This window comes from Primulina huaijiensis, chromosome 3 (genome assembly GCF_012295235.1).
Source record: "Primulina huaijiensis isolate GDHJ02 chromosome 3, ASM1229523v2, whole genome shotgun sequence".
Lineage (NCBI taxonomy): Eukaryota > Viridiplantae > Streptophyta > Magnoliopsida > Lamiales > Gesneriaceae > Primulina > Primulina huaijiensis.
This window is the reverse complement of record NC_133308.1, coordinates 1,058,123-1,078,805: the sequence shown is the minus strand read 5'-3', so window position 1 is coordinate 1,078,805 and position 20,683 is coordinate 1,058,123. Positions and strand designations below refer to the sequence as shown.

At 35.2% G+C, this 20,683-nt stretch overlaps 3 protein-coding genes and 1 pseudogene across 7 annotated transcripts; 1 reads left to right on the top strand and 3 right to left on the bottom strand.

Moving 5' to 3' along the window:
- Nucleotides 1–163: 163 nt before the first annotated feature.
- LOC140972835 (homeobox-leucine zipper protein HAT4-like) lies at nucleotides 164–2,300 on the bottom strand (annotated as a pseudogene).
- Nucleotides 2,301–4,270: 1,970 nt separating this feature from the next.
- LOC140972025 (uncharacterized) lies at nucleotides 4,271–5,344 on the bottom strand. Of its 5 annotated transcripts, none has more exons than XM_073434503.1 (2): nucleotides 5,240–5,344; nucleotides 4,271–5,085 (listed from the first exon to the last, which is right to left on the bottom strand). In XM_073434503.1, exon 2 carries the CDS (start codon nucleotides 5,054–5,056, stop codon nucleotides 4,433–4,435), a length of 624 nt encoding a protein of 207 aa, XP_073290604.1. In that variant the 5' UTR covers nucleotides 5,057–5,085; nucleotides 5,240–5,344; the 3' UTR covers nucleotides 4,271–4,432. The 5 variants fall into 5 exon arrangements, with proteins under 5 accessions (XP_073290604.1, XP_073290602.1, XP_073290605.1 ...); XM_073434501.1 differs by having other exon boundaries at nucleotides 4,271–5,097; nucleotides 5,236–5,337; XM_073434504.1 differs by having other exon boundaries at nucleotides 4,271–5,075; nucleotides 5,240–5,337.
- A 3,023-nt stretch (nucleotides 5,345–8,367) lies between these two features.
- On the top strand, nucleotides 8,368–9,340 carry LOC140972024 (protein VACUOLELESS GAMETOPHYTES-like). Its single transcript, XM_073434499.1, has one exon. The coding sequence runs from the start codon at nucleotides 8,383–8,385 to the stop codon at nucleotides 9,169–9,171; it is 789 nt and encodes a 262-aa protein (XP_073290600.1). The 5' UTR covers nucleotides 8,368–8,382; the 3' UTR covers nucleotides 9,172–9,340.
- A 3,411-nt stretch (nucleotides 9,341–12,751) lies between these two features.
- On the bottom strand, nucleotides 12,752–20,288 carry LOC140972831 (citrate synthase, mitochondrial-like). The gene is made up of 20 exons (XM_073435278.1): nucleotides 20,154–20,288; nucleotides 19,512–19,585; nucleotides 19,312–19,374; nucleotides 18,486–18,527; nucleotides 18,237–18,302; nucleotides 18,072–18,137; nucleotides 17,808–17,921; nucleotides 17,505–17,568; nucleotides 17,087–17,169; nucleotides 16,480–16,529; nucleotides 16,326–16,403; nucleotides 16,092–16,220; nucleotides 15,957–15,999; nucleotides 15,713–15,799; nucleotides 14,950–15,051; nucleotides 14,034–14,141; nucleotides 13,893–13,943; nucleotides 13,283–13,356; nucleotides 13,115–13,166; nucleotides 12,752–13,015 (listed from the first exon to the last, which is right to left on the bottom strand). The coding sequence occupies exons 2-20, from the start codon at nucleotides 19,560–19,562 to the stop codon at nucleotides 12,917–12,919; spliced, it is 1,422 nt and encodes a 473-aa protein (XP_073291379.1). The 5' UTR covers nucleotides 19,563–19,585; nucleotides 20,154–20,288; the 3' UTR covers nucleotides 12,752–12,916.
- Nucleotides 20,289–20,683: the final 395 nt, after the last annotated feature.

The following is a 20,683-nucleotide window of genomic DNA, read 5'->3' as shown; positions in this document are numbered from 1 at the left end:
TTAAAGTTTTATGACATTATATCAGTTTTAATACAGATTTAGCGAAAATATACTTTCTAAATTCACATGAAACTTGAGCGATCAGGAAACAAATATTGATGTAGCATGAATATTCTCACTTTCTAGCCAATTAATCCCCCATTGATCTTGTCAACAAACCTGATAATTTAGAGACAACTTTATTAATTCTTGACTAATCCATTTCATAAACATAGAATTCAAAGTAAACATCTTGACTTCAATAAAAGTAAAACACGTTTTCGAGATCTTTATACGATAGCTAATCACAACTATATCATATCTCAAAAATGTTAACACTAAATTACAATTAGTGTTTGATCAAATCTAACGTCAAATACGTTCCAAGAAAAATAATGGAGAAAGAAGGATCCATACAAATCCAAGCACTTTATTTTCTTTTTGGTCTTTTTCTTTTTCTCCTTTTCCAATCTGTTTTCTCTATCGGTATCAAACTCCCCCAAAGTTCACAAAAGATGGGCTAAAAAATTTGCCCAAGCTCAAGAATCCCACAAATCAACATCAGACAATCCCTCATTCCAATACCAAAACGCAAACTTAAAAACCTTCCCATGCATATACACACATATATGGTGATGAAAGTCCAATCTACTAATTAGTTTCTCAAAGGGTAAAATCTGGGTGTCGACAAAGGAAATGGAGTAGGGTTTGGGGTGGTTGGGGTGGAATCTATGTTAGTGAGCTTGCCGCCATTCTGGGGTGCGGAGGCGAGTCGTTGGCGTTCGCAAGACGGGCATATGGTGAGGGTGGTGGTCATGTAGAATGGGTTGGAGTTAGGAGTCTTGAGAGCTCTCAAATCTTGCAACTCTTTGTGGAGCCTTGCGTTTTCTTCGCTCAGAGTCTTGCAACATCTCTTCAAGTACTCGCAATCCACCTCGTTTTGCTTCAACTTGGTCCTGCATATTGTGCCACACGTGTTCATTAGTGCGTGTTTACGTGACATGAAATACATGCAACGAATGAATGAATGATAAGAGGATCGATATCCATTCACAAACCTCGCCCTTCTGTTCTGAAACCATACTTCTACCTGTCGAGGCCTCAGATTAAGCTGATTTGCTAGAGCAAGCTTTTGCTTCTGCAACACAAAAATTAAAAATTGGAAGACCTTAATTATATGCATAGAATATTACAAAGGGAATAAGATGAGTTATTTTCGAAGAAAAATCTAATCTTTTTTATTTTTATTTTTTAGCATGTATGTATAATGCTTGGTGTGTGTATATTGACTCACAGGATTGAGTGTAGGGTGTTCTTTAAAGCTTTGTTCAAGAAAAACAGACTGTTGTTTGGAAAGTCTGAGTTTTTTTCTTGTGTTGCCATCATCGTCATCACTTGCTCTAAACGATTCTCTCTCATTTCCCGTGGCTTCAAAATCTCTCTTGTTACCAAAATCCATCTGGAACAGTGACCCTTCGCTGTTCGCCGTCGAGACTTCTTCTGCGGCAGCCGGTAGTCTGTTCACGTCCAAACGCCTCGTCGCCGGTGGCTCTTGTTCCTCGAAGAATCATTTTCGGAGCTCCCTGGAAAAACCCACAAAGAATATTTATTCTAAAAGAAATAAATATAAAAGGAATAAATATTGTTCATCACAAAAAATAAATAGTACTGTTCTTAGTCAAAAAGAATAACCGGAACTTCAGAGATTACAGCATAAAATACACAGTAATCACATAAAAACCACTAATACCAGTATCAAATTTCAGCCATCAGACGAATTATTAAAATACCATTATCGGATGACCAAGGTAATTCAACATGCGTCAAAATCTCGCGAGGAACAGGAGAAAAAAAGGAGAAGATTAAGATGAAGCGATGCCTCCCCTTGATCACCATCACTGCCAACTCCTTCTGATAAATGATCATCTTCATTTTCACCATTTTCTTCATCAATTCCTCGACTTTTCTACATTTCTTGAATGAGTCTCAAATCGATGCCCAAGTTTAATCCACCAGTTGATCTCTTGATTTTGGTAAATGCTCTCTGCGCCTCTTGAGTGCTGTTTTCTTGCAAGAACTTCATGGGTTCCGATGCATCTCCTAAGCGTAAGCCTAATTCCATAGCTCATAACACAAATCAATGGAGAAATGAATTAGAGAGAGCTGGGTTAAGGAGAAGAAGAATAAGAAGAAGAAAAGGTTTTTGGATTGAATGAGTACTGGAAAGAGTCTTTATACATAAGTTATAATTCCATGAAATTATTTAATTGCAAACAAAGAAATAGAGAACAAGGAGCAGGAGTAGACCAAACATGCACAGACTTGTTCCTTTTCCAAATTAATTGAAGTTTTATGTCTATATTTTCCAATCTAAATTTCTAATTAGGTGCATGACACATGTTCAAAATTGTGCATCCAATAGGTGAATGACACCTCATCGGTGCTCACATAAGTATGCACGGTAAGTGTACGGCATATCAAAACTCACTTACCATACATATTTATGTGAACATCGATGAAGTGTCACTCGATGAAATATATACGGTTGTTTGACCGAAAGAACACACATGAAAGTCTACAATTTTTATGTGGTTCCAATAATTACAAGATTTTGGGGGACCCTTGCCTATTTCTCATTCAAACCTAATTATTATTTTTGTATATTAAATTAAAAATTTCGAAAAATTAAAAAAATCGAGAACTTTGCTGCTAAACGAAATTGTATATATATAAGATCATATGTGTTAGGAGTAATTTTCGGATTGAAAAAAGGGTTTCACCAAAATTTAGTTAAGTATTAAGGTCTCTCCCTTAATTAATAGTAGAGTAGGTCTCTTATGAAACGGTCTCACGAATCTTTATCTGTGAGACGGGACAACCTTACCGATATTAGTAATAAAAAGTAATACTCTTAACATAAAAATTAATACTTTTTCAGGATAACCCAAATAAAATATCCGTCTCACAAAATACGATCTGTGAGACCGCCTCACACAAATTTTTGCTTTAATAGTATAGATTACAATTAGTGATACAAATACAACTAAAAAATATTTAAAATATACACCAGCTCAAACACAAACATTCATTGCAACGAAGAGGAGCTCAAGCTTACCCCAAATCGGATTATTCTATGCTTTAGCTGGAGTATTTTTATCTCTATGATGTGGTCAAATGTTAATCATTTGATCATCAATATATATATCAACTTTCATAAAAATGTGTGAGAGAAGCCCAAATCATTGTCTAGCACACCGTGATTTTCATGCTTTCTCGCATCATCATTCACTCTCTATTTTATTTTATTATTCTAAAAATGAAAAATAATGGCTTTTGATCGCAATTAATATAAATAATAATTCAAAAAGCATCACATTTTCTGCGTTGAACATGGTTTCATGACTTAATAATAAATAAATGTTTTGATCTAAAAAATAATTACATGCATAACTTGACCTAGAACTACCCTGAAAAGAGGATAGAAAAAGAAGAAATAAAGATACTAGATTTAGGGATGTTTTTAATAATTAAAAAATGTGCCATTCGTTTAAAAATTACTTATAAAATCTCATTGTTTTTAAATAAAAAGGGTTATACATTATCATCTTAATTATGAAAATTGTTATAATTGAAAGTGCTGTCCTCTTGTATATGCAACAATTGTAGCAGTGATCTTGTGCTTTAATTTATTTTTGATGTCACACAATCCACGGCCCGTGGTCAAAACTTGGCAGAGATGGTGAGAATAGATCGATCCGTTCGAAAACTTTGAGGTTTTTTTTTTATAAGTATTTTGCTATAATAATAATAATAATAATAATAATAATAATAATAATTTGGGCTGACATTGTTTGGGTTTTGATAGTTGAAAACATTAAACGTTATATGTTGGGTTGAATTCAGGTAAAGATCTGCTTCATATGATCCAATTGTAGTCGTCACTATTTTCTTGGGATGACCTTTCACATCAACCCAAAACATATTTTTTCAAGAAAATCCAAATTACATCGGACGAGTGCACCAAATTATATGACTCAATATGTACTCCATAAATAAATATCTTTGAAAAAATGAGCAGAGGATAAATTAATAAATTCCACAGCTATGCCCTTATTTAAACAATCCAAAACTTTTGGATTTGGTTTTGGCTGAAAACACAGTATCAAGTGTTGAATTTTTTTACACGAGATGATAGTTGATCATCTGGACCTCACACAATGTCATGTAAATTTTAAAATTGTCAACGAATCGAAATCTCGTGTAAAAAGAGTACCGCTGGTGCTGCATCCAAATCCAAAACTTTGACTGCAAATAGTATGAGTATAGAACGGAAGAGTACAAACAAGAGTAAGATCCTCCACTTAATCTGTCTCTTAACAATTTTCTAATTCTATAACATTCATTACATGAAAATGGAAGCAAGGAAGATATAGAGAGAGCCTGATGGCCTAACTCACTCCGCCATTGCACCAATACCAATCCTAATCCGCCTGAGCGCCTCCGCAACAGGAACGTCATCCAAACCACGCCTCTGCTGCCTAACACTCTCCACTCTCCTGGCTTTGGGTCTCGGCGGGGTCTTCACACTGGATTCCAACTCGCACGCAACATCCCCATTCCCGTACACGGGAATCACCGACTCGTCCGACACCTCTCCCTCGCAGACCGGGCACTCCTTAGACGTCGAATCCACGTAATTCATATGATAAAAGCAAGCCCAGCAAAAAAGGTGTCCGCAGCAAGTCACCACAGGACTCCTCGCCGTCTCCGAGCATATATTGCAAGCATAGAAACATACTTCCTCATCAGGCACACAAACGTTGTTAGCCCCGTCATCCATCTCCAACGCCTTGGCCACCAAATGGGAACTCTCACTTTTCCAACATTTCCCTCTCTCAGCCATGTCATGATCGCTTGGTTGCTGGTCATGCCGACGCCGTTGAATGGCACGACCGGTCACAGCCTGCAGAAAACGAATTCTATCGCCTATTCTGCTATTACAAATTTCCGGTTCATTTAACGACGACCCCAAACGTAATGGTGATTCCGGCGACTGTTGGTTAAGATCAAGATCCATGACATCGTCCCAGTAAATCCTTGAGTTTCCTACCAAGAATCCTGCTTTAATTGGCAAAAGAAATAACCCAACAACCAATAATCGAAATTGAACATTAATTAAATCAACAAGATCAGGGTTTATAAGCCCAGAAATCAAACAAAGAAAATCAAAACGATGATGAAAAAGAACAGAACCACATACAATTTCTTGCCCGTTTGGTGACTGAACTGTAGAGTTTCGATAAAATTTCTTTTCAAGAGAAATTGCGAGGGAGGCGGTAAGGTAGCTAATACTTTTTTTTTTTTTTTAATTAAAATCCAAATTGCATTTATACTATTTGAGTTTCCTAAAAAAAAAAAAAAAGTAGTATCAAGAAATCGCCTCATCCGTTCGATTTGGATCCCACAACAAAAAGAGGTGGGTCCACTTGATTCGAGGAAGTGTATCTTCTCTTATATTGTATAATAAAAATTATTTCAAATATATAGATATTAAATATATTTGATTGTGTTGATTAAGGTATGTTTGTTGGATTTCAAATGTATATCTATTTAATCTATTTAGATGTAATGATAATTATAAAAAATTTAAAATATTTTCAAAATATTTGTCATTTTACATTTATAATCAAATTTCTGCTCAAATCAAATCATTTGACCAAATGTAACTTAAGTTTATGTTTGGATTCAAGATTTCTTTTCAGAAACCCGAAACTTCGAAATTCCAAATTTAAGTGTTCTCGAATTTTGGGATAAATTGACTTGGGGTAATTCTGAGATGAGTGAAACCTGAAAATTTTCACAAGTTGCATGCGAATGAAAACATAATTACTAGCACGTTGTGAAAAGACTCATGTTGAGTACAGTGAAAACAATCGTCGAATCGTGACATTATAGATACAACAGATTTAGAATCAAATCCATTAAAATTCTTTAATTCAAATGCAACATGAGGTTTCAAATGAAATCTTTGAAGCTAAGGATTTTAAGCACATAATGATAAATCAATTGGTTTGTTTGGGTAAATTTACTGACAATGGATTATAAATCTTCAAGTTATTTTGTGAATTTCAAATTTATGTCAATATAAATTCATTTTTAATCATTCTTTCAAATACTATATAAAATATAAATCCTCAAATATAATTCAAAAGCAACCTAATGGTTTTTTCGCACCCATCTCCCTTGTATTTAACGAATTTAACGCTTACTTTCTTTATTTATTATAATTTTTATACTTGATAAATTGATAAGTGAGATAAATGTCAAACAATGAATCAAATAAAATTTTAAAAACTCAATAACCAATCTTATAATTGGCTGCATGCAACAATACGTCGTGACAGATGAAATGTGTGAAAAATTATACGAATTCTTTGTGGATAATTTCTCAACAAGTCTTGCACACCTTCGACTTAGATTTGCTTAGTCATCTGCCAAGAAATTCATAGACTTTGTCCAAGAAAAAGGACAAAACTTTTCGATATTAAAAAAAAAAACATGTTGATTTAGTTTATTAATGAACTCCAAATTGCAAATCTCTGTCAATACTAACCAAGGAGGCAATATGTTAAATTATGCAATTTTGAAGTGAAATTTCAATGTATCTTTTGATTTTTTTATTATATAATTTTAATCATTTTTCATAAGGAGTAATGATATAACATCATACAACTTCAATGGCAGCGTTTCGTCAACATCACGTATGAAAATGACTAGAATTCAGGCTTTGGGTCGGTGGAATCTAGGAGTGAATATTGATCAGGATCAGGTTTTTTTTGCTGTCATCGTTGGTTTCTTGCTAGTGGTGGGTGATTCTATCCATGAGAGATTTCGAGACAAGGGAGTTGCAAAAAGAAGAGTGGTATTATGAGCATAAAATAACTTGTTCACATTCTTATCCTAAACACGATAAACCAACCAAACACAAAATCATCTTGTCTCAAACACTAAAAATTCAGAGTAGGTCTCTTGTGAGACGGTTTCACGAATCTTTATTTGTGAAACGTGTCAACTCTACCGATATTCACAATAAAAAAGTAATACTTTTAGTATAAAAAGTAATAATTTTTCATGGATGACCCAAATAAGAGATCCGTTTCACAAAATACGACTTGTGAGACCGTCTCACACAAGTTTTTGCCCTTATCTCACACAAGTTTTTGCCCTTATCCTAAACACAATAAACCAACCAAACAGAGTCTCAAACACTAAAAATTCTTACATAAAAATTACGTATCACTCATATAATTTTTACAGTAATAATTTCGTCCTACATACTAAGCGGCCCCTTGATTCATTATTACATTTTTTTCCATACTTTATGCAGCTTCGGTGGCTAGGAATTAAGATATAATGCAACAANAGTCTTCTGAACAAAACAAAACAAATAATTATTGTGTCTAATCCAATCTTATACATGTTGCTAGTATACTTTTTTTTTTTTTTTTTTTAAATCTCGCGATAAAAATAGGTTAATCAAATGGTTACGAAAAAATAGTCAAGTCAAGAGTTTGACTTTTTTTCTTAAAACGATATTGCACCGGTGCTCACGGTTGTTGGTAATTTGTTTCTCAAGATACATAACTACAAATTTTAAAGTCACACGAACTTGAAAATGTTTAGAACGCTATCAAGATGGTATCCAAACTTTTCAATTTCAAATTCTAAGCGAACTTAAAAATATAATTTCAAGAGTTTAAATCTTGCAAAATTTAGATTTAAGGGCAAATGTTTAAAAAACTCAAAAATAAATGACAAACTCTCGAATTTAATTACAAAGTTCGAATTTAAGCATATAAGATTAGAAAATCAAAACTCAAGATTTTATATCTTGAAAATTTGAATTTTAAGCGTTAGCTTAAAAATTCGCATATATAACTAAACTTTCAGAAAAAGGAGAAGAAGAGAAATTGATGTCTTGAATGCAAATGGATGAAATCTTATTTATTGAAAACGAAAAACCTTAACCAAGAGTCATACATCTTCGTGAAAAAATACGATGTTCCACTTAATTCATTGACTTGGCCATTGCACCTCTTCAACCACAAACAATTGCCGTGTGATTTCAACCTCTTTTTTATTATTAGTTTTTATTATATATATTATAATATTATATAATATATACATAATCTTTTTTATTAATTCGATGAACTCAATTAATTTTTCATTTATCCTAATTGATAATCGAAAAATAATTTTGTTCTTCGCGTAACTTTTTAATTATTTTGTCGATCATAAATGAGTAAAAAACTGATTTTTATAACAATATATAATATTCCTTTATTTGTAGGCTATATATTGTAGGTCAACTCGATCGGCAACGAATGATCTATTTATATATGCATGGGAATCTTCAGATCTGCGTGCACTCACAGCCATTGGCAACAAATGAAGAAGCACTTCAGCCACCCTCATCCCCTCAAACTCTCTGTTCCAGCACTCCATAAAGATGATGAATATGAAGCTGATGATGTCTGCTCAGGCTGTGAGCAAGCCCTGATTCCAGCCGATCCGGTCTACACTTGCTCCCAACGCGATTGCGAGTTCTTCCTCCACAAATCGTGTTCTGAACTACCCCGCCATACGGAACACAAATCCCACCAGGAACACGAGCTCACGCTCCTCTCGGATCCCCCAGAGCACAGCCTTTACTACGACTGCAACGCTTGTGGTGACCTGATCAATGGGTTTTCCTTCCATTGCAACAAATGTGAAGACTTCAGGCTCCACGTGAAATGCGCTTTCTTGGCTGAATCCGTGGATTCGAAAGCGCATAAACACACTCTTTCTGTTGAATACTCGTCCAGACAGAAACCTGAGGAGGGTGGTTCCGGGGATAATATGGTTCTGTGTGATGTCTGCGACTGTTGCCTTACAGAGGGGTACTGGTTTTACGGTTGTAAAGAATGCGATTTCCGTACTCATTTAGTGTGCGCGATCTCTGCTGAGGGGCCTCCGGATGAATCCAAAGAAGAAGAAGAAGAAGAAGAAGAAGATTTAGAGGGATTATCTGATGAACAAAGATTGATGCTTGCAAGTATAAAGGCGAAGGATCAGATGGTGAAGCTTCAGTTTCAAATGCAAATGGCTCAACTCAATGCCCAAACAATTTCCAATCTCTGTCGTTTTTGATTCCATTGTTCTTGGTTTTTCAACAACTGCTATCTATATATGCTTTATGTCAAATAATTACTTCCCTTTCTTGGAAGAGGGATTCTATTTGTTGTCTTTGTTTTGATTTTATGTTGTTTCATCTGTATTAATCGATCGATGAGATTTTTCAACACAAGTTGTTCCTAAATTGTTCCTCGTTAAATTCTTAGATATGTATGTAAAATTTGCAAACAAAAACAATCGGAAACGATTGTACGAAGTGAACCTCATCTTTTGTAAACTCTGATCTACAATATGTTCAATTGCAAGAATAATTTTTTTTTGGGAAAATAAAAATAAAACAAGACACTTTTGAATAAAGTAACCTGACCAAGCGCGTCAAATGGGAATATGCCCAATCACATGGTATCGAGCAATAAGCTTAAAAACTTGACTTTCAAATTTAATCTTTTTTCACCCAATAAATCAAACTTCTAAACAATGGGTCAAATTTATTGTATTTTAGTAGGAAATTTCCATATTTAACCAAACTTTCTTCATCCCATCACAAAATTAAAAGTCAAGGAAATCATATTTTCACCATCCAAATTCCAAAATTCATATATATAACAACATTAATATATGTTAATCACATGCACGCATATATTCATATAATATCAAGATTCAAGAAATCCTATAATTAATTAACAATGGAGCACCAAAACAAGCGACACTTCAGCAACCCCCATCGAATATGATCCTCACATGCAGTCCGCGTGCTTCTTGCCTCACGCTAGACACGTCGAAAACCATCCTCGTGAACTCAAGTTGGTGTACAAATTACCTGAAAACAAGCAGGTCTTGGGTTCATGTAATGTAACTAATGTGGTCATGTGATCGATAGGAATATGTGGTTGTATCACTGCGAAATTTGTGGTGTTCCATGGGGTGCATTTATACTGCGGGGTGTCGGCGAAGGGAGATTCGAGATGAAAGTGAAGAAGGTGAGAGGGGGAACTGAGACAAGTGGTGATCGGATGGAAGAAATTATGAAGGCCACGGCACGGATGATATGGCGATCAGCACTGAATGAAGATATCAGATTCCATTTGTGCTCGAATATCCATTGCTACAATCCCAAGAGATCCCAACTCCTCGTCTGTTTCGTTTATAGCCTTGACTGCTTAAGAAGAATAGGTAAAAACACACATCTTTGAAGTCAAATTTGACACAAAAATCCATGCCAAATCTAATCGCTGATAATTCCGATCCACTCCTTTTACCGAACCCAAATCTCTACTGAGGTCGCTGCTGCACCCCAAACTTTGCCAACTGAGTCCCTCACCACTGCCCCAAGGCTATATCTGTGTCGAAGAACATCAAACATATTGTAACATCAAACATATTGTTTGGGGCTATATCTGTGTCGAAGAACATCAAACATATTGTTTGGGATCGGTGGTTTCCAAACACTTTCCGAAGCCGACTGTGTTACCTTATGATTGACTGAGCAAACTGCATTGGTATGGCGAAACGAATCCAGCAAAGCATACACCCAATCAATATTGAAAGTAGTCATGTTCCCTACTGAATCATAGGTTCTTTTGCAAGTTTCATTCCAAACAGCCCATCTAAAAATGACCAACAACTCAAAATCTTCAACTTTCAGCAATTTTGACAAAGCTAATGCACAATCAAGGAACGGTAAATCACGCAACTTCTTCAAATGGACCCAGAAAATTGTCTTTTTCCACACACAACGCAGAACCGGCAAAACCAAAATGCATGACTAGTGGAAGAGAAATTAATCTTACATAGATCACAAATGCCCTTGATGGAACATGATGTTGCAATGAGTTCATAGAAGTAGTCAAATCATTCCAAGAGGCACGCCACCAAACAATACATACCTTAGGCGGTATTAGTTGCCTCCAAGAACGTAGACGCTGTGATGATTGAGATGTTGGGGGGCTGCACAATTATTCTCCACAAAATACCCTGCCTTGACAGAATACTTCCATCCTTGCTTCCAACCTAAAATCTAGTATCAATACTTCCCCTTCGGGTCAAAGGGATATCAAGGATTCCTTCCACTCCATGCATGGGAAAATTTAGCCTTAGTTCCTGTTCATTCCGCGCTCCCCTATCCTTAATGAACCTAGCCACTGATGTCTCCTGTCCTGAATACAATTATAGGCAGCTTTTGAACATTGATGTCCCTGGAACCCAAGGGTCCCGGAAAGCTTTAATGGTTTGACCATTCCCCACTCTCCAACACAAGCCTTTCTTCAATAAATTTCTACCCCAAATCAAATATCTCCAAATATAATTAAGAAGGATTGAATTCTACCTCCGCATCCATAATGTCTTTATGCCGAAAGTATCTTCCTTTAAGTACCCTAGCCATAAGTGAATTGGGCGATTGAATAATTCGCCACACTTGTTTAAGATTTTGTCGAAAGCAATGAGATTTTGAAAGCCAAGCCCTCCCGCTGATTTAGACTTACAAAGTTTATCCCATCTCGCCCAATGCATATCTTTTTTCCCAGCAGTATCATTCCACCAGAATTAGGCAAAAATCTGCTCTATTCTCTGACAAAGAAACACAGGGAGCTTAAAACAAGACATCGCATACGACTGAATTGCTATGCAAGACTGATTTAATTGGGAATTATGTTGTGATTACTGGTTTCCAAATTGGCGTAAAGCTAGAGTAGAGCATGTTGTGTGGGCTTCCATGTATGTCTGATGGTGCCATGTCCCTTTAAGATATGAGACTCGTCCCAAATATGCAGTCAATGTAACTGATATCCTTGCGTTACAGAAAATTTGAAACGATCAAAGTTTTAGTTGTCTTCCATGCATGACATGTGATGCAAACTTAGTTTATGGATTTGGTTTGCAAAATGAAGTTGAAATGAGTTTTATGGCTTCTTGAACTTTTCAAGGAACTTGTTTACGTATAGAAATAGGTCCATTATTCTTATCAATCTTATGTATTGTGCTCTGTTTGTAATTAAAAACACTAATCCATCTCCAGTTAACTTAAGTCAGCTTCAGTAGTTTCCGACGAATCCAAATCAGGCCCTCTCTTTCCCTTTGGAATCTATTTTTCGCATCTCACGTGTTCTTTTCTCTTATATATGCGTGTGAAATTTTAACTCGGTCATTTTTCCTATCCACCTTAATATTTTCTAGGTAGAATCATTAACCAATCAGGAAGAAGGCACGTGATAGTCGTTATTCAATCTGGGATTTACTATCTTGTCCATTCAGATGGAGATGGCAGAGGAGTTGGACAAATTATCAGCGAAACTAGACGACGTGGATGAGATGATATCCTCAGCATTGGCTTCAGACCCACAAGTCAAGAATCTCTTAAGCAGCACAGCAGATGTTTGGATTCCAGTTATTACTGCAACATCTGATGAAAGGCGTAATTTTACTTCCACGATCGGAGAAGAAAACATTAACGAGGGCCAAGGGAAAGGTTCTGCGTAGCAATTGATCCTATGGCAATGGATTAATTCCTCCCTTGCAAGTTGTGTCGAGGATACTCATACAGAAATGTCGAATCTCAGTATATTACTTTTGATATCGAGTTGGTTAAATTAAGAGTTCAAGTATGCTCTATCGTTTATATGATTATGCGAACAGAATTAACGTTCTTAAGGTTGTGTACAAAGTACACAGAAATAACCTGTTACATTTCCGACAAAAAAATATGCTTTTCCCAAGCATTCATTATTAGAATTGTTCTAATTCCGCATAGTTCTGTAAAACTTCAAGCAGAAGCTGCTTTCTTGGAGTAACTTTCAATCCATTCCATAGTAACACTCTTCGGCCTCTCTAGGGGCAATCCCAGGGCTCGATCCCATATAAGCTAAACAACATAAAACAGTAATAAAAACAATCTCAGTTTAATTTTCACATGGAATATAAAGAAATACTAATAAGAAGAAGACTGATATGGAAACAGAACCTGTGCACAAATGCCAATAGCTCTTGACACACCAAAGAGAACGGTGTAATATCTGTCATAATAGAAAGATGGTTACATGGATAATCCGTCTCTTTTTTTACTTTGGGTAATTATTAAAACGGATAAGGATAGAGAGTTATTCTTTATCGGAGAATATGACATTTGTACCTTGCTTCCGTTAGGCCATAATAATTAAGTAACACTCCACTATGGGCGTCTACATTGGGCCAAGGATTTTTTACCTACAAAAGTCGGATGAGAGAAAGGTGAACATCAGGACAAGGCCCGCAAAACTGAGAGGTTCGTTCAGAGTATGGTTCAACCTTATAATGCAAGAACGAGCAAACTATTCCAGAGTTACATCGAGTATTAAACATAAATATAGTCATTTTGCAGCGCTGTGAGATGGAATAGAGGTTGTGTTCAAAACCAAGTCCACACGAATAACCTGACAAGATGAACATGTGAACAGGAGATTGGCCTAGTTTTGTAATGAAAAGTGAAAAATAGAAAAGAGTTGGTTTTCACAATTCATCATGTTGCAACTTCCACCGTTTTAGACAGGAATCACCTTTTTACTTGAATCAACGGGACCTAATTTTGATATTGTAATCCGTTCAAGTTGTTGTAATCCGTTCAAGTTGAAACTCTACTTCATCAGCTGTAATTAATTTGACTTCTAATCTATTTTGAGGTTATATAAAGAAACTCAATCACATGCCCAGATGGTTATCACTGCATACAAGAAATTTCCTATTGCAGAATAGTCACCACTTACCTTGCCTAGCTCCAACAGTATAGGGGGCACTACTTCATAAAGATGTGAAACCTACATTGTAAATAAATGAAGGTTACTCAAAAGAACGAACAATTTCGAGCCTCAAAAGACAACTATATGTTTTTAAGCCTAAAGATAAACCAGTTTAAATAGTGGATCATCAGGTAAGTGCTTCAGAGCAAATTCTCTCTGGCATGTGTATCTTGGATCTGTCTTGCGTAGAACTCCGTGCCCAAATCCAGGAACAACCTTCAATATCAATATGAGATGAGAAAGTCACATTAAAGATAATAAAATTAGGAGATCGAAGCTTTTTCATCATTCCTATATTATTTGCTCTCCAGCTCGCTGCTACCGTCCACCCAAAATAGAGCAGATATAAAAGAAAGAAGCCAAAAAATGATAAACAAAATAAGCACCGCAGGTATGATGAAATTCGAAATAGAACTTAGTATTAAGGAACAAAAGACCCGTGAAATTCTTAAACCGCGAGGAAAAAAGGCACACTAAAGTTTTCACTGTACATAGGTGTATATGTTTCACTTACATGTGTTTAAAACTAAGACAGGAGACTCCTTTGGTTTACAAGACTATTTGACCAGCTTCAACGCTGGTTTCAATTTTTGTTAATAGTACATCATGTTGATTTTAATCGAGATAAGATAGGATAAGGTTTGTATATCGTATTTCTCTTCCCCCAAACAGTCAAGGTAATAAGAGTTCAAATGAAAGAATTTTTTCCCTTAGAAAATTCAAGTTCGTCACTGCAAAGGCTAATAATGGAGATTCTGTTAGTAATTCATAAATAAGATCACTCGAGCTTCAGCTACTTTTGAGCTAAAATGGCAAGGTAAAGAAAAAACGTGTCTACAGATGGGAAATTTCAGCTATTTTTAATTCAAGTAAACAACAATGACGAATGAAAAGAAATTCAAGATAAAACGGATCTACATTTAGTTATAAAATACGAAGCAATTTCTGACAAACAGGAAGCTTGCTAGAATGCGCATTCTCACAGAAAACGAGATTAACAATTTCAAGAGTATTCACACACTACCTTGCCACTGTTCAATGTTTTCCATACATAGTCTTTCAAATTTTCTTTGCTAACATTCTCCCCACACTCTTCTACGACAGATTTAATCCATATTAACACCTCCTGCAATAACCAAAGAGAGCAGCCAATGAGATATAAGAAACTCTGCTTGCTACCAGAAAAAAGGAGTCCACAATGTTGACAATTTTTAAGAAATGCAATTTTTAAGTTTTTATATACAAGAAAATATTATCTACGTTTTACCCATGCCCATAATAGAAGGAGAAACAAACTTAGTCTTTGAAAAAGGACAATGCTTTCTAAGTTCAACTGTACTGATGTATAAACATTTTAGAGTAAAAGGAGAAACCAATTGTAATAAGACAACATGTTTCTGGAGTCTGCCTCCTAAAATTCTACGAGATAAAGACTGACTAGTTAACAAGCAGAAGTCAACATAGCACAGCATCACCGTAAGTCCAACTTTTACATTATCTATAATTGTTCTTTGATGGTATTGATCCTTTTAGGCACCAATAGAAACAAAGGTTAAAATTCAGTTGGACAAATCAGTTTCATAATTAATACGTAATGTATTCAAATCAATTTGATGGTCAGACAGCAAGCAGAATTTTTTTTTTTAGAAGTCTCTCTTTACAAAATCATCGCAAGAAGAATTTAATGAAGTGCATAGATCACTTCACCATCATAACTGACAATTAAGCAATGCATGCCGCACCCACAAAAAGAAAAGATATGCATGGGAACAGAAACATTTTAGCACCTGATTAGCCAAGCCATGAAGTGGACCAGCTAGACCATTTAATGCAGCAGCAAATGATAGATATGGATCTGAGAGGGCACTCGCAACCTGCAATGATAAGATAATTTATCGAGCAGTAAACAAATTCAAGGGCACAAAGGTAATTGCACCAAATTTAAGTCCTAAATGTCAGAAAAGGATTGAAAATATCATGAGTTCGCTAAAATCATTTACATATGAATCATAGGTAGCGAAAACCACTAACCAGATGACCAGTATGGGCACTAACATTCCCACCTTCATGATCACTGAACAAAACAAATATTGTTGTATGTAATTGTAAGCTGATTCAGAATCACTATGCAAAAATGCATGTCAGGGTATAAATCACTTAACACACCTATGAATGGTGACATAAAGCCTCATAAGCTCTAGCATGGCCGGATCATCAAAGCCTAACATGTGGGCGAAATTTCCACCATAGTCAAGGGAGTCATCCATTGGTATAACTTCTCCATTCTTATACATCCTTATAATTTCAAACATTTACATGAATGAAGCATACAATTACCCCAAAAAAATTGATCTAGATTAATGAGTTCAATCACCCCAGGTTAAGTTCCAACTGCCAAACCTGCGGTAGACATATGAAGCTACAAGGGGAACTTGAGCAATCAAACTAAGGGAGTCCTCAAATGCTGGTTCCCAATACCTGATGGTCAAACCAGTAGCATCAGAATACAAAATGAAGCTAAAATAGGAACACAAAATCTTAGGAAAAAACTCACTTAGATTTGTGGATCCCTTTCTCATATGCCTTCTGAAATTCACTTTGAACCTTCATGAAGAATGTGAAAGTGAATTTTCAGTCAATAACTTCTTAAATAAAATCAAGCATCACGAAATGTTTCCATAATTGATGCGACATAATCAAGAAATATAATCATAAGTTGTACTCAATTAAAATAGATTGAAATTAAAAAAAATATATGATTTAAAACACATCATACAGAACAAGCCCAATAGAGAGCATTAAAACACTAAATCTATGAGCCATCTTGTTAATGGAAGAAGAAACAATCAGCATTTAATCAAGAATTAAAGTTTATCCAAGAAATCACTGCTAAATACTTTCTGTACTCATACATCACTACAAGACAGGAATTATGTATCATACATATCCGAGTGTCTCATTACTCCCTTAAGGAAACTCCAGACCAGCTACTTTACAACAAACCTGCTACTTTTCTTTCGCTCTCTCAGTTAGAACTATTATCAGTATTACCAAATCAAAAAAAAAAAAAAAAAAAAAAAAANGGCTATCAAGACCAGCTATGAAACATCACTCATTGCCAAATAAATGACCCAAATAAATACAGCAATTCATCAATCCACCTGAAGAGCCATGACACCAGTTGCAAACTGAGTCATCGGATGAGCAGTAATGGGTAAGGTGTCAATAGTTTTGTACACATGATCTGCAATCAAGTATGAGAATTCAAAGATGGAATAATTTTCCTGGCACATATAAACACGATAAACTTGCATGAAAACAGACACGAAAACTTCAAAGACAAAAAAAGAATACGGTGAATAAAAATAACACAACATATTAAGTGAAGGAGCTTTCTTCTCATTGAAAAATCAATTTGCATAAACAAAAAATTTGATTGGATTTAATGAAATGATTAGGCATCTCACATCATAAACGGATTTTAGAGTTTGATGCATACAAAAGGGAGGTTTGTTTGAATCCTGTCTTATGTGAAATCATAGGATAAGCAGTTTGAGGTAAATTTGTGGATTTAGGAACCTGGGACAATAGCACGACTTCTCAGATCCTTTGACAGCAAACTCACTTGTTCTTCTGTTGGAACCTAAATGAGGTTAGGAAAGAAACAAATTGATTAACTTTTAAACATATCAAAAGAGCATAGAGGAAACAGAAAAGCACAACAAGTCAATCAGAACGTCAACAGCAAACCAACTTCTAAGCAGTCGAGAAAACGAAACTAGTAGCTAACTCAACATACAAATTAAGTAGAAAATACTTGTACTTTCCAGGAAAATATAACAGAGATAAAAAAAAATGCACCGAGAGAGTTTAGCAGCCAACCTTCCCTGTTAAAAGTAGCCAGAAGAGACCCTCAGGCAATGGTTCTCCACCAGGCTTTGCAGCAGGTAACAACTTTTGACATTCAGGAATAGACAAACCCCGAAAACGAATTCCCTGAATGAATAGTTTGAACAGTAATACACATTTGCAATTAAACAGTAAACAACCTACTTCACAAGGAGTTACTAATTCTGCAAGCCACGATCCTTACATATCTAGAACTGCATGGATATTTTACAATCTTAAATCAAGTCAGTAATTTACCTCTTCTGGGTCAAGCAACGAGGTTTCCCACAATAATCCAGTCATTCCCCTCATCCCACCAAGTACCTTTGTAAATTTACAAACAACTCAATTTTTACATGCTGTCAACTTCGCTATCACCATTAAATAACTGGAGGAGAAAATAACTGCAACAAACAGACAGACCATATCAACTGTGATGTTTCCCAGATGAACCTTTCCGTGTTCAGACTTAAGTTTTTTTAGGCGTTCCTGTGGAAATGGAGGGTACAGTTAACATCATCACACCAAAATCCCTTCAGACATCAGACATCGGTAGTTTGACCAATTCATCAAATAAAAAAGAAAACTATCAAACAAGTGTGCAAGTGCATGGTCAGATATCTGTCCATCCGTTTTCAGTTATCTTAATTAACATACTACTGGTAAAAGTACCTGCTGCTCTGGAATCAACTCCTTCAGCTGAGAATGGAGATCCTAGAAAAATTCGATAGCAAAAATAGCATGAGTACCACCAATTAATTTAGTTTTCAACATGAAAACAAAACAAGGCGAGAACTAAAACTCTTGGTAATGAGTGGAACTCAAAATAATATTATGCAATTCCCGACTACTTTTAAGCCCAGTTTCACCCCGGATCACATAACACCAAATTTTAGGCATGGTCTTTCCCTCTGCAGTAGCGCTATTTCTATTCCAGTGTTCATATCATACCACTAGTTTGGAAGAATTTATCATCTTAAAAAGTAACCCACATTGACTAACATCCCCAAATCACTCTAGGATTCTTCCTAGCAAGGAAATGATCTATACATCAACAGTTTTAAACACCGAGGATTCACAATATCATCATGGCTCTTGACTGTACATGTTGAGCTATAGATAAATGAGCTCCATAATATATCCACTTAAAAACCTGCCCTTTTCCTCCTAATTATACCTATTGGGCATAGTAAGCATAGGAAAAAACAAATTCAAATTTTAATCTTTTCTTTCTTACATTAGCAAATAAAAGCTTCAAATCACATATGACCACAATAGATTATAAGAAACAAATTAAATTTTTATTTTATCCTAAATTGTTTCTTATAATTCTACTGCTGAAATTGAAGCAACAGATGCCTGAATGCCACTGAGCAGCCAAAAAATGACTGATATCTGTGACAAATCAATAAAATATCCACTACAGAAGATCATCTCATGTTCACTGATCCAAGGGGGAACTACAAATTAAATAACTGATTTCTAACAGAATGCTTACAACATCAGAGGAGGTTTGGACTTGAAGCCAGCGAACAGAAGCGCTGAGACCTGGCTGCTGAATCTGTTGTTTATACGACATATAAACACATCAATTTTATCATATAAAATCAATCATTCCACCACATCTTCTGTACTTCGTGCATGAACACAACTGCAAAAAAAAATATAGACAACAGCCAAGTCTCTGAAAGCACTTACGGTTCGTGAATGCAGCCTGGATAATAGAGAAATGCTTTTATAGAACACCATTGCACACCGACACCAAAATTGTACTGCATCAGATAAGTTATTACCAAAAGAATCAATTACTTTACACAAAAATGGCTCAAAACTAGCACATATAATTTCAAACAGACCACTATAAAGCTTCAAAGATTCATTGTGAAAATTGAATTTACATAGGTTTTCATAAGATGAACCGAGCAAAAGATAGAAATAGAAGATATTAAACATAAAACTGTCCGACACTGACTAAAAAAACAAATAATAAATCACCACATCTGAGCAGATATTACAACGCATGAACCACGGTAAAGCTTCTAAATATTCATTTTGGAATAAGAATGTTCAGAAATATTTCAGCAGATCAGCGGACCAAACATAAAAATTTGAAACTATTAGCCTGAAAATTCCACATGATACCTCGAAAAGTGATGAAATTCAAATGCCGCTACTTCAAATTATAAAGCAATCTGCAATGTGACTAAAAGAATAAGATATTAGAGCAAAATAACCATGTGAAGCTTCTAAACCTTAGTTTCAAAAACATGGGATTTACCAATACGATCAGAAGATCAGCTCAACGAATACGAACAACTAAAAATTCGACCAGATGCTTACCCGAAAGGTGAAGAAATTCAACGTTCAACACATCGAAATAGCGACTAAAATTAAAAATAAATGACAATTTAATCCAGAAAGTAAAGTAATAGGCTGGACAATGACGAAAAAGCAAGAGAAGTGACTGAAATGAGTACTATATTGGCCAAATCGTGTGAGGTATGGACGAACGAACGAGTAAAGGTATGCGCAAGGCCTTCCTTGATGATGATCAACGGCTGGCGATTCCAGAGTAGTGTAACCTCTTAAATCAAGTGATAATGGATTTTTTTAAAATAAATTAAACTATGTAAAACATATTAATGTTTTTAACATTAAAAGCAATTTTTTATAATAGCCTTATTTTTTATATATAAAAATATATATAAGATATATATTTAAGATATTTGAGCATCAAATTGGTTTAAATCTAGCATAATAAATAATATTTTGAGTATAAATTTTTTATTAATATCAACACTTGTAATACATATTTAAGTATTAAACAGTTGGTACTCGAATATGATATTTTTATTATTTTATACTAATTT

Coding starts and splice junctions, on each gene's coding strand:
- LOC140972025 (XM_073434503.1), bottom strand. CDS start 5,056: ATGGATCTTGATCTTAACCAACAGTCGCCGGAATCACCATTACGTTTG.
- LOC140972024 (XM_073434499.1), top strand. CDS start 8,383: ATGGGAATCTTCAGATCTGCGTGCACTCACAGCCATTGGCAACAAATG.
- LOC140972831 (XM_073435278.1), bottom strand. CDS start 19,562: ATGGTGTTCTATAAAAGCATTTCTCTATTATCCAGGCTGCATTCACGA. Junction 16,404..16,479: donor AAAGGGATCCACAAATCTAA/GTGAGTTTTTTC, acceptor TTTGACCATCAG/GTATTGGGAACCAGCATTTG. Junction 13,944..14,033: donor ATGATCCACTATTTAAACTG/GTTTATCTTTAG, acceptor TTTACAATGTAG/GTTTCACATCTTTATGAAGT.